This window comes from Ananas comosus, unplaced genomic scaffold (assembly GCF_001540865.1).
Source record: "Ananas comosus cultivar F153 unplaced genomic scaffold, ASM154086v1, whole genome shotgun sequence".
NCBI lineage: Eukaryota > Viridiplantae > Streptophyta > Magnoliopsida > Poales > Bromeliaceae > Ananas > Ananas comosus.
In genome coordinates, this window is record NW_017891443.1 from 1 (window position 1) to 12,043 (window position 12,043).

General features: G+C 41.2%; 2 protein-coding genes across 2 annotated transcripts; both read right to left on the reverse strand.

Annotated features, from left to right (window-relative positions):
* Positions 1-6,936: 6,936 nt before the first annotated feature.
* LOC109704934 lies at positions 6,937-10,221 on the reverse strand. The gene is made up of 6 exons (XM_020225699.1): positions 9,978-10,221; positions 8,614-8,759; positions 7,929-8,006; positions 7,721-7,799; positions 7,491-7,624; positions 6,937-7,234 (listed from the first exon to the last, which is right to left on the reverse strand). Exons 1-6 carry the CDS (start codon positions 10,219-10,221, stop codon positions 7,112-7,114), a joined length of 804 nt encoding a protein of 267 aa, XP_020081288.1. The 3' UTR covers positions 6,937-7,111.
* Positions 10,222-10,229: 8 nt separating this feature from the next.
* LOC109704935 (translation initiation factor IF-2-like) lies at positions 10,230-10,652 on the reverse strand. Its single transcript, XM_020225700.1, has one exon. It carries the CDS (start codon positions 10,650-10,652, stop codon positions 10,230-10,232), a length of 423 nt encoding a protein of 140 aa, XP_020081289.1.
* Positions 10,653-12,043: the final 1,391 nt, after the last annotated feature.

A 12,043-nucleotide genomic window follows, 5' to 3' on the forward strand; every position in this document is an offset into this window, starting at 1 on the left:
TTCACATCCCACTTTTGGAAGAGTTTGCAAGACGCGCTAGGCACACGGCTCGACTTCAGTACAGCATTTCATCCTCAGAGTGATGGGCAGTCAGAGCGGACGATACAAATCCTTGAGGATTTGCTTCGAGCGTGTGTGCTAGATTACAAAGGAGGATGGCATGATTTCTTGCCTATGGCGGAGTTCGCCTACAATAATAGCTACCAAGAGAGCATAGCAATGGCGCCTTTTGAGGCACTATATGGACGTAAGTGTCGTTCTCCTATCCATTTGAGCGACGTGGGCGAGAGAGCGGCTCTTGGCCCCGATGTGGTGCGGGAGGCGGAAGAGAAAGTTCGCCTTGCCCGTCAGCGGTTGGCGACGGCGCAATCTCGGCAAAAGAGTTATGCCGACAAGCGAAGGAAGGATTTAGAGTTCGCGGTTGGAGACCGTGTATTCTTGAGAGTATCGCCGATGCGAGGAGTCAAACGGTTCGGGGTCTGTGGGAAGCTAAGTCCCCGATATGTTGGACCATTTGAGATATTAGAACGTGTAGGTGCGGTAGCATACAAGCTCGCACTACCACCGAGACTCGCGGGAGTTCACAATGTTTTCCATGTGTCGAATCTCCGAAAGTATGTTCGCAATGCGACACATGTATTAGAGTACGAGCCCGTGGAGCTACGTGAAGACATGTCCTATGAGGAGTACCCCGTGTGCATTCTCGATCGAGAAGTGAAGAAGTTACGAAGTCGCAAGATTCCATATGTAAAGGTCCAATGGAGCAACCATGATGTGCGAGAAGCCACTTGGGAGCTCGAGGAGTCAATGCGGAAAGAATATCCGCATCTATTTGAGTCGACGAGTTAAGGTATGCGTAATTTCGCGGACGAAATTATTTTAAGGGGTGGAGAATGTAATATACCGAAAATTCGGAAAATAAATATCGAACTTTAGTCAAATTGACCAAAGTGCGAGAATGGTGCACTTCGGAAAGTCCGAAGGTGTTAAAATGATCAAAAGTGAGTTACGGAAGGTTTTCGAGAGCTAAAGAATCAAATTCTGCAAAACTGCAGATTTTCAGCTCTCGGGGACCGGTCCCTGGTGGGAGAGACCGGTCCCCGAACGCGTGCAGAATGAGACAGCCGAAAAATCGGCTAAGTCCTGGAAGAGTCGCTCTCGGGGAACCCGGTCTTCTGGTCTGCGAGACCGTCCGCCCAGAGACCCGGTCGCCATAATGGAGAGACGGAGCCCATCAGCCGCAGCTGGCTCCTGGCTGCGCGGGAGAGGCTCTCGGAGACGGTCCCTAGTCGGGGAGACCGGTCGCCTCGACCTCGCGAAAACTGCCCAGTCCAGAGTTGAAATAGAATGAAAGTTGAGGGTTTTTATTAGCATTTTGCCACCAATTTGGTTTGTAGGGGGCTGAAAGACCTTTCTTCATTCGCACCTCCTCTACACTCCTTCTCTCCCCCTCTCGTGCTTTCTCAGAACCTAAAGAGAAAAGAAGAAAAACAGGAAGAAAAGAGAGAAAAGAAGAGGAAGAAAGTGTTGAGTGAAGAAAAAGAATGAAGTGAAGAAACTCTTCTCCCTTCATCTCTAGTTTGAAAGAAAAGGAAAGCTTGCGGTAAGGCTTTGAAACCCAGTGAGTAAAACGCGCTAGAAATGGGTGATTTGAATAACCTAGAAATGGGTTTTAATGAAATGATTAAAATTTTGAAGCTTTCTTTGCTTCTTTTGAGATCAAACCTTGGTTTGGCTATACGAGGCGCAGCTTTGGCCCACCTCTAATGGTGAAATCCAACTAGGGTTTTGGAAGCCTGAAGAGTGGTTCTAATGATTGCTGTTAGCAGTGGATGAAGCTACTTTCTTCCCAATGAGATAACCCTAGATTTTTGACTATCATTGGAGCAGGGCAGCCCAAATTGGAGCTTTTGCTCACCTGAAGTTTTAAAGTGCAATTGACCCTCTAAAGAACCTAATTGGCGTATCGCGACGCGTTGGTGCGCTCGGATAGCATTTCTCGAAAAGTGTATGTATGAAAAGTTTATTGGGCAAAAAAATGGCCTAATAAGGGGTCGTTTTGCCGCAGGTAAAGAAGGAGCCTCTAAAACTCTAAGAAAATCATCGGGAGCACCTAAAGAACCTACAAGGTGGGTGGTGCTTCTCAACTCATTGAAATTCTCTCTACACTGGCCGTAATGTGTCATTTTTTGAGAGCATATGTTATATGTATTGTGCATGCATTTAGGGTAAAGTATTGAAAAGAATGTGATGATGCATGATTGTGAGTACAACTGCGATAATGTGATGGTTAAGATATCCTTATGAAAGTTAAAACACCTATATGATGCATGAGAGAAGTGAGCACCCGCCAAAGTGAGCAAAAGAAAGAGTGGCACAATGACACTAGATCGAGTGCATTGCGATAAAGCCTAATGTGAAATGACACTAGAGTTAGTGTGATGTAAAGAAAATTAAAGTGTGTTAAAGAATTAAAATGACGTAAGAAGAAATGATTGAAATATGACGACGGGTAACAAAGTAAAGTGGGCAATAAGAAAAGAATGCTAGAGTTAGCGAAAGAGTAAGAGAAAATGCAGAAGAACATGATTGCTTAGAGTTAGCAAGAGTAATGAGGATGTAAAAGAATTGTGATTGATGAGTATGCAACATATAAGTGCATGTAAAGAACGACATAGAGCTATGTAAAGTCAATGATTGAACTATAATCCTTTGAGTTAAGGATAGTGATTCATACTTGCTGTTTGAGTTCGCGTGCTCGATGGGCAGGTCGCTCCCCCTCGGCGGAATGCGCTCCCGGAGTTATGCAATTCCGGTTGGAGTAGACCCGTAAGGACGGTCCTGAGCTGGTGTAGTTACCTGCGATGATGGAACTTAACGTGAGGCAAGTTAATGTGGCGAAACCCGGTTATGCCATTTCAATGATTAAAGAGCAAAGAACAAAGAATAAAGAACAAAAGTTAAGTGAAAAAGAACTAAAGAACGTGCATAATCTGCAATCTATTTAAATGTTGAAGCATATTCCTTGCTTTTGTTACAGGCCATATTACGGCATCATGTTATAGATTGGTTACGCAATAATTTAGCTAATCCTTATCTCTCCTATCCTGAGTTAGTCGCTAGTGGGAAAGCGGTGATGGTTGAGCCGAGACCCACTGGAACTTTGTTGTAGTTCTCACCCCACTTATTTCGACACAGAAGCCGGCGACCGGCGATGCCGGCGAGCGACCGAGTAAAAGTATCGCGCCTTAGTCAGAGACCACGCAGAGTTGGGTATCATTTTGTTAGTAGACACCCTTGTTATGCATCCTTTTGTACTTGCAGATTAGTGATGTAAAGACAAAGAATGTAAAGCTTATTTTGAGGTAAATGTGTTGTAAGAAAGAAATGATGAGATTATGTAAGAACAGCAAAGAATCTTAAATGTAAGAGATGGATGCAATGTATATGATCTAAAATGAATCATATTACTTGTGAATGTTTAGTTTTCCTTTCTTTCACTTATGGCTACTGCTTACCCTCGTGTAAGCCGTTGTGTATGTTTCCGCTAGTGCTTTTCTCTATTGATGAAAATGTGCATGTGATGAGCCTTGGGCGGATAGGGGAAACTCTGTCCGTTCGGCGTCTGTTTGACGTGCTCGGGTCGGGCCAAATTGGCAGCGGTCCCGGGGCGTGACATTCCTTCTAGTAATTCAGTTTCTACTGAAATTCTTGCATATAGATCTATATTATCTAATCCATTTCTAAGGTAAGGAGCTCCACAATAATTTAATATGGACCCAACTGACCTCAATTCCAAGTTCTCTCAGCTGAAATCCCTGGTCAGCAGCATCAACAAGCCCAGTTCATCAAACTGTCAACATCAAAAGCCATATCAGCATCCTTTCTAAGTAATTAACTCATCTAAGAATGAATACTAATCAAGGTTACCTTGATTAGATGTTGTTCCAGGGTATTTCGCAGCTCCAGCAGCTAGATCTCTCAACTTGGATCAAGTTTCTTGCTTCCGCCCACAACAAACCCAATACATCAAGCTGTTAACACCCAAAATCCATATAAATATACTTCCCATATAATTAAACTATCTACACCTAAATACTAATCAAGAGTACCTTGATTGGATGTTATTCCAAGGTATAAAACAACTCCAATTAGCAGAATTGCAAAGCTTGGATTAGATCTTCTCCTCAGCCCACAAATCCTCCAGGCTGCCAACTCCACTTCTCAGCTTTCCTTGGCTTAGACAGAGAAAAGGAGAAGAGAAAGATGATAAGTATGAAGGGGAAATAGGAATTCTGGTGTGTGGACAAGTGTATTCCACTAAGGGTGAAGTGATAAGGGTGAAAAATTGCAATTTAGCCCTTTAAATCCATGAAATTGCATAGTTGACAATTGCTACCCGCAACTGCTGTACCGGTACAGGCTGCTTGCTGTACTGGTACACAGTGCACCAGCAGCAACAGCAGCAGCAGCAACTTCAGCTGCTTCAAGTCCTCTTTTCTCACATTTGGTTCATTCCAAATTCAGTTGAGCACTTCCACAACTTGTCAAATGATCTTCCCAAGCTACCAAATTAATTTGGAAGCATTCCATTTCGAAATTTGCATTAACTTGATCATTTTTAATCAAGTTAATTCAATATTTCAGCATTTCAACCTTTGAGCAGCAGCAGCAACTTCATTACCTATTTCCCTTGGTTTAATTCAATCCAATTCTATTCGAGCATATCCAAATCATGCCAAAGAAGCTTCCCAATCCATCAAATTAGTTTGGGAGCCATTCATTTCAAACTTGGCATCAATGTGGCCATTTTGACCAAATCGGCCAAAATTTCAGCATTAAAGTCATTTCAGCAATTGGAGTTCTCTTATCACCTCGATTGCATTAATTTCTATTCTCACACTTCCAATATGTGCCAATGACTGATCTCTAGCTTCTAATCAAGCTTAGAAGTCTTTAATTTCCTTTTTAGCCTCATTGTGACCAATTTTATCACAATTGGCCTAAGCTGAATTTTCAGCCTATTACAGATGCACCATAAAAAAATCAATTATTGTAGTTTGGACTGATTCCATTACACAATAAGTGAACACGCACAACTAGTTTTCTCCAACTATAGGAATACATTTCAAACATGGGCATAAAATCACTCCATTCTCGCATGCATTTTTAGAAGCAAAATCGAGAAAATTGTTTTCTCCTTCGTAGTATTCATATGTCCATCTATTCCTTTTGATCCAACTCTTATCCATTATAATAGAGCATCAAAAAATTTATATCTGATTGTCAAGAAAAAAAATTAGTACAATCAAAAAGTAATATGTAACTAAAACCTTATAGAATATACTAAAAAACCAAGTTCAAATAAAACTATTGGAAAAATACACTGAGGGTGCGTTTGGTTCGTGCTATCTTTTAAAGATTCCTAGTAATCCAATGGGAATAAAAAAATATGACGGTGTTTGGCTAAACGCACTAAGTAATCTAGTTGGTAATATTGGATTCACATGGGAATAAGATTCACCCCAAAGTACTAATCTCATTCCCTTGAGGGAGGGTGGGTATCCTCATATTAATGGATTAGGGTAATCATAATATGTCCAATCTCTTTCTTTCTTCCTATCCACCGGCTAATTGATATTATTTTTCTTCACACTCTAACCTTATATATCTCTCTAAACTTATTTTTCTCTCTAAAATTCAACTTTTTTTTCTCTTTCTAAACTAAGCTTTCTCTCTCTCTCTCTTTCTAAAATTTCAACACTCTCACTCCTAATTTCAACTATATTTTTCTTTCTATTTTTTTAATTATGCTCTCTCTCTCTAACTTATACTCTCTCTCCCTTTTTTCTAAAAAGATGTTGAAACTTTTGGTAACATTATCTAAAATTAAATAAATAAATTAATTAATTAATTGTATATTTTTTGTAATATTAAATAACATGGCTAATTAATATTNTATGCTCTCTCTCTCTAACTTATACTCTCTCTCCATCTTGTTTAATTAATTAATTGTATATTTTTTGTAATATTAAATAACATGGCTAATTAATATTACCGTGCGAACCAAACAAAGAAATTCCACATTCTTAGTAATAGAATGAATAGGAATAAGATTCTCAGATATCTTTTATTCCTAGTAATCTTTCATAATGTGAACTAAACTCACCCTAATAATTATCTCAATATTAATAAGGGAGTTCTCTTTGGAATTGTTAAGTTAATTAAACAAGATGGGTTGATCATGATGGGTTGGATTTGTTTGTGAGTGAAATTGGGCTGAGAACATTTGGGTCCTATATGCTAAACTGGGTTTTGGGCTAAATGTTTTTTTTTAGGCCGTGGACTAGGCTGATGTGGCTTCGATTTTTTTTAACTACTTTAGTCAAATTAAACCAGGTTCTATTGGTTAACTACTTTAGTCAAATTAAAGCAAAAAAGAAGTAAAACTCAAAAATGTTGTACATAATAAGCAAAAAGCTACAAAAGGAATGTAAGTCTGAAGCATGCATCTACCTTAAATTATTATGGATTTTTTCAATCAGATAACTACTTGGAGAAGATTAAAGAATATAATATCTTAGTAAAGCAACCTTTTAACCAAGAAATATACATGAGACTAAGAAACTTGACCAAAAGTACGTGAAAGGCAGACAAAGAAGATATAAGGAGAATAATGTTTTGCAAGCTGACAACAATTAATTGAACAATACGTCAATTAGTTCATGATGGCATGCAATACCAATNAAGGAGAATAATGTTATGCAAGCTGACAACAATTAACTAAACAATACGTCAATTAGTTCATGATGGTATGCAATACCAATAGGAGCTCATAAGGAGAATTTATGAAGAAGCAATTAGATGAGATATCATCACTATCATCATCCAATCCTAACACTACATCTAACAGCAAGTTCACCAACACAGATAATATATATGAAGAGATAATTCTCAAGTTAAATAAGATTACTGCTACAGTAATATGGAGAAACTGTGCAAATAATTAAGATTACAGCCTAATCAACCAGGACAACAAGGCAAAAGAAAGGACATTGTCAGTTTCTCTCTCCAACTGGCAAACTATGCGAACAAGAAGAGCACCTCACTACTAACAAAAAAAATTTAAAACTAATACTAGGCTAAGTGAAAAGGAATAGAAACTTATGTTATCAATCTGTTGGTTTTGCTGGGCTTTTATAGCAGCCTTCACCTGGTCCTTATCAATGTTTGCCTAGAGATGGATGAAATTTTATTCAAGAAAAGATACAAAAAAAAAAGGAATGCTTTTACAAATGTCTTTAGGCAAAATAAACATGTATGACACTAGATACAAAACAGGAAATTAATTATGTAACAATCCAACTATTCTTACTAAGTCTATTGGCGTACCCAAATTAAAACAAATCGACCTTCGAATTCAACTAGAAAATAATGGTGATTCTGTAAAGTCTTGCCTAATCAAAACATTTTTGCCTAGAAACACTTACTCCTCGAAGACTGCTGAATCCTAGGCCTGCACCAATTGTGAGCCGACGAGGATCAACGAGCGAATTATAATGGTAACTTAACTGGATGGGTGGTGTATCTGTATGATCGCTTCCTTGAAATATGTTTACAGGTTCTGCGGAGAAGAAAAGAGAAGCGTTTAAGTGCTTATATTACAATCTACCTTACAACGCCAAGCTCAGGGACAAATAAGCTATAGAACAAACAAGACTTGTACTGTAGGAATAGATGTGAATAGGATGATTATACATCTCAGCAAATGCTTGGATCTCCACATTGTTTCCATATACCTATAATTAAACAGTTACTCAAGCCAGTGTGTACGTCGATATATATGCATAAAAATCTAAACAATACAGAAAAATACATATTATTGTACAATGGTGTCAACTAATTATCATTTATTAAAACATACATACCTTGTCTCGCCTTTTCCTCTTACAGTAAGATGTAAAGCCTTTAGTTATAAATTGAGAGAAATGATCCCTCTCCCTTTCCTGAAAGAGAATATATGAATGAGGAACACTAACACATTCACATAATTAGGGTAACAACAACAGTAAATTCTCCACGCTTTGAATGGTAAGGATATTAAAGAATCAGTGCAAAACTATAATAAGCTTTGCCATGCCAGCTGATTTACTAGATAACTACATTGGTACCCTAGCTCATCTTACCACATCAGTACCCTAGCTCATCTTACCTCCTATTTTTTTTCACATGTCACTAAACTCTCTTCAGAGCAAATAAAGTAAAAATAGTACCAAATAATTCCCTAGGTGTCATGTTTAAAGATTCACAAGTAAAAAACGTTCTTGAAACCTAAATAATCTCGCACAACTTAATCAATCAGTGTTAATGCAGCACAAAAGAGGCCTAAATTTCGGTTTCGAAACAGATTTAAAAGAGATGAGCATGTAGATGATCGAACACTGTCAAAAAACTAGAAAATATCTCCCACAAATTGCAAGCGAATCCAAAAATTAACTCCTGAAACCCCCAATTACAAACACTTCGGCTTAATTGAGAAGCTATTCGAGATCAAATTGCACTAACACTGCGAGATGATCAAAGCCAAAAATGAAAGAAAAATCAATAGCTCACCTCTCCCGATCGTGGAATCGTGTGTAGATCCAAGTGAGAAATCGCCCGGAGAAGGGGATTGAGTGTGAAATCTCCGAAAATCCCAATCTCTTGAAGCGGCTCGAGCTCGTGGTGGAGATCTCCGATTTGAAAAAAAAAAAAGAAAGGGAAAGGGACAGAGAGAGAGATGGAGAGCTCAGAGATGGTGGAGAGCTCAGAGATGGAGAGCTCGTGGTGCATTTTAGGTGCAAGGCTTTTCAAATCCAATGTTTGGCCCAATTATTGGCCCAATTGATAAAATAAGCTAATAAAATAAGGCCCAACATTGTTTATACATTAAAAATTATTACCCCTGTTGGCATTCGGTTAAATCGAATCGGGTACGCCCATAAGCGGGTTCGATCCGACAGATATTATGTTATCTAATTGGATTGGAATTAATCTCGCTTTCAAATTGGAAAGTTATTTAGAGATAAATCCTAGTCATATTAGGATAACAATTTATAACCGATTTGGCCTTATCTCTAACGCCATAAGGATTTTGGAATTCCTTATAAATATGCGGGCGATCCCACATAACGTAATATACGGAAAGAACGGAAAAAGAGAGAGAATAAAAAAATAATAGAGAGAAATCACATCCTCCATTGACCTATTATTCTAGAGGGACTTGCACGGTGGATTTGCGATCGCGCTCGTTTGTAGTTCGATCCACCGCGAGTTCGTGGAGCGTGAGAAGACATTCAAGGACAATCCGAGGACACGTGAATCAATCTAAACGTTCCGGGCTCATCGCGTTGTTGCGCGAATCGCTTCCGAAAAAGGTACGAACGAATACTTCTGCTGCGTTCTACATTGGTATCAAAGCCTTTTTTGGTTGATTTCGTGGTCTTGATACATCCTTTAATGAGATTACATGCATTAAATTAAATCTATCATGTTTTAGATTTTTTCTTGCATGTATGTGATCGTTCATGGCGGTTTTTTCATAAGTGGATATATTTGTATGATTTTACACATCTTGAAGCACTGAAATTGTAGTTTTTATCTACAAAGTTTGATTTGATATGGTTTTGTATTTTATGAGAAAGACGAAACCCTAAATCGAAACTTTGGGGGTGGCTTGTTTGATGTGTGATGCATATCCCATTGTGAAAATTGCATGATTTAGAAGAGCTTTTCAAAAGCTTTCTATTGATATATTTCTTACAAGATTTGGTGTTCTAAATCATTAGTTATGATTTTTTGAAGATACGCTATTATTTAAAAAAAAAAAAAGGTTTAATATTTTTTTTTGGGTGCCGTCAACACGGCTTGGGGCCGCAGGGAAGCCGCGCGCAAGCCGCGTGGGCGCGCTCGCTGGCCGCAGGCCGCACGGGCCGTACGCGCAGGCCGCAGGCCATGGGCCACGCGGGCCGTGTGCGCAGGCCGCAGGCCGCGGGCCACGCGGGCAGCGCACCCCTTGCGGGCGACGCGGGCCACGCGCGCCACGCTCTGCAGCGCAGGCCGCGGGCCACGTGGGCTGCCCGTCCCTTGTTGGCCGCGCGCGGAGCAGGCTGGGGGCACGCGGGCCGCGCTCTCCTTGCGCGCGGCGCAGGCCACGCGGGCCGCGCGCTGCGCGCAGGCCATGCGCGGGCCTAGCCAGCGCCCGGGCCACGCGCTGGCCGCGGGCCGCGCAGGACACGCGCGGGCCTCGCGAGCGCTCGGGCCACGCGCTTGCCGCGGGCCGCGCAGGCCACACGGGCCGCGCCCTGCGCCCAGGCCACGCGCTGGCCGCGGGCCGCGCAGGCCACGCGCGGGCCTCGCGAGCGCGCGGGCCGCGTGGGCCGCGCGGGCCGCAGGGCCCTTGCGGGCTTCTCGCTGCGTGCAGGCCACGCGCGGGCCGCGGGCCGCGAGCCGCGCGCCGCATGCAGGCCGCGAGCACCCTGCACGGGCTGTGGGCCGTGGGCAGTGCCAGGCCGCGGGCCACGTGCAAACCAGGCGCAGGCTGGGCCAGGAGCAGGTCCGCAGTCCGCGGGCCACGTGCAAACCAGCGCGCAGGCTTCGTTTTTTCTGCACATTTTTTTAATAAAATAGTTTAAGCGAATTCGAAGTTTAATATGCATATCAGTTATATATTGCATCCTTTTTTTTTGATTTAATATGCTTTTATGAAATATAATGCATGCATTTATTATGATGAATATTATATTGCCTTTTATGATGCATGGATAAATTCTTTAGGCATATTATATTTTTAAATGCATGCCTTATCTAGTGGGAGTCTTTTAATTTTTTGGTAGAGTAAATTATATGTTTTTACTCCCATATATTTTGTGCATCTTAATTAAATAATTAAAAATTTTGACATATGGTGTGTGATGTGATTATGAGCATAGCGAAATTTTCCTTTACGCATGTATGATCCAAATTTTTAATTTATTTAATTAGAGATGCGACAAAATTGAATACATGTATCGTGTACTAATCTTAAAATTTCCTTCTCTGCGCATTGCATGAACAAAGTGAGATTTAATGGCTTCCAAACAAATTGTTGCTAATTTAAACAAGGGCGAGAAATTGGATGGTGACAATTATGATATTTGGCACCGTAAAATTCAGTATGTTCTCGCTGAGCAAGAGGTTCTAGAAAACCTGAGCAATAAAATGGACCAACCCACGGAGGGCACCAGTGCCCAGGCTCGCCGAGATATGGAAGCCTATAATAATTGGCTTAAAAAGGATCGCATTGCTCGCATCACGTTGCTGAGCAGTATGCAGAATGATCTCTTGTGCGAGTGTGAGCAGTATCCGACTGCGTATGACATGTGGGAGGCTCTCAAAGCAAAATTTGGTGCAACTTCGGCTACAAGGTTGCGCAGTCTGACTATGCGGTTTGACAGTTATAAGAAGCGTGCCGATCAGACTATGAAACAGCATGTTAGAACTATGTCAAACATGATTCGCGAGTTAAAGTCGGCTGGCGGCACCTTGACTGATGAGCAGCAGATCTAAGCTACGATTCGCTCTCTTCCCAATTCGTGGGAACATATGCGAGTAAATTTGACCCATAACGATAATATCAAAACTTTTGAGGATGTTGCACGGCATTTGGAGTTGGAGGAGGAGCGCCTTGAGGCCGTTAAAACTCCAACTGCCAATGCTGCTGAGTCAAACTTTCGCAGGACATCTGGGTTCAAGCGAAAGAGGACTACTGGGGCTCAAAATCATAGCGGATCCGCGCCTAAGAATGCGAAGAACACTAAAAGAAAGAGAAGCAAACGAGGTGGCAAGAAAGACAAGTCAAAGATGACTTGTTTCAACTGTAATCAGCTAGGACACTTAGCTCGTGATTGCACTGAGCCGAAGAAGGTACAACTCTATCCCGATTCTCGCTCTTTTGTTTCTTCTAATACGTTTGTTGCTGAATCTCTCCCTGTGTGGATTGTAGACTCAGGAGCAACAGACCACG

What these genes read in the sequence shown, in the direction of transcription:
- LOC109704934 (XM_020225699.1), bottom strand. Translation starts at nt 10,221, where the DNA reads ATGGCCTGCGCGCAGCGCGCGGCCCGCGTGGCCTGCGCCGCGCGCAAG. An exon ending in CCATGGCCTGCGGCCTGCGC is followed by an intron (nt 8,760 to 9,977) that starts GTACGGCCCGTG and finishes CTGTCCCTTTCC; the next exon opens with CTTTCTTTTTTTTTTTTCAA. An exon ending in AGAGGAAAAGGCGAGACAAG is followed by an intron (nt 7,800 to 7,928) that starts GTATGTATGTTT and finishes GTTTAATTATAG; the next exon opens with GTATATGGAAACAATGTGGA.
- LOC109704935 (XM_020225700.1), bottom strand. Translation starts at nt 10,652, where the DNA reads ATGTGCAGAAAAAACGAAGCCTGCGCGCTGGTTTGCACGTGGCCCGCG.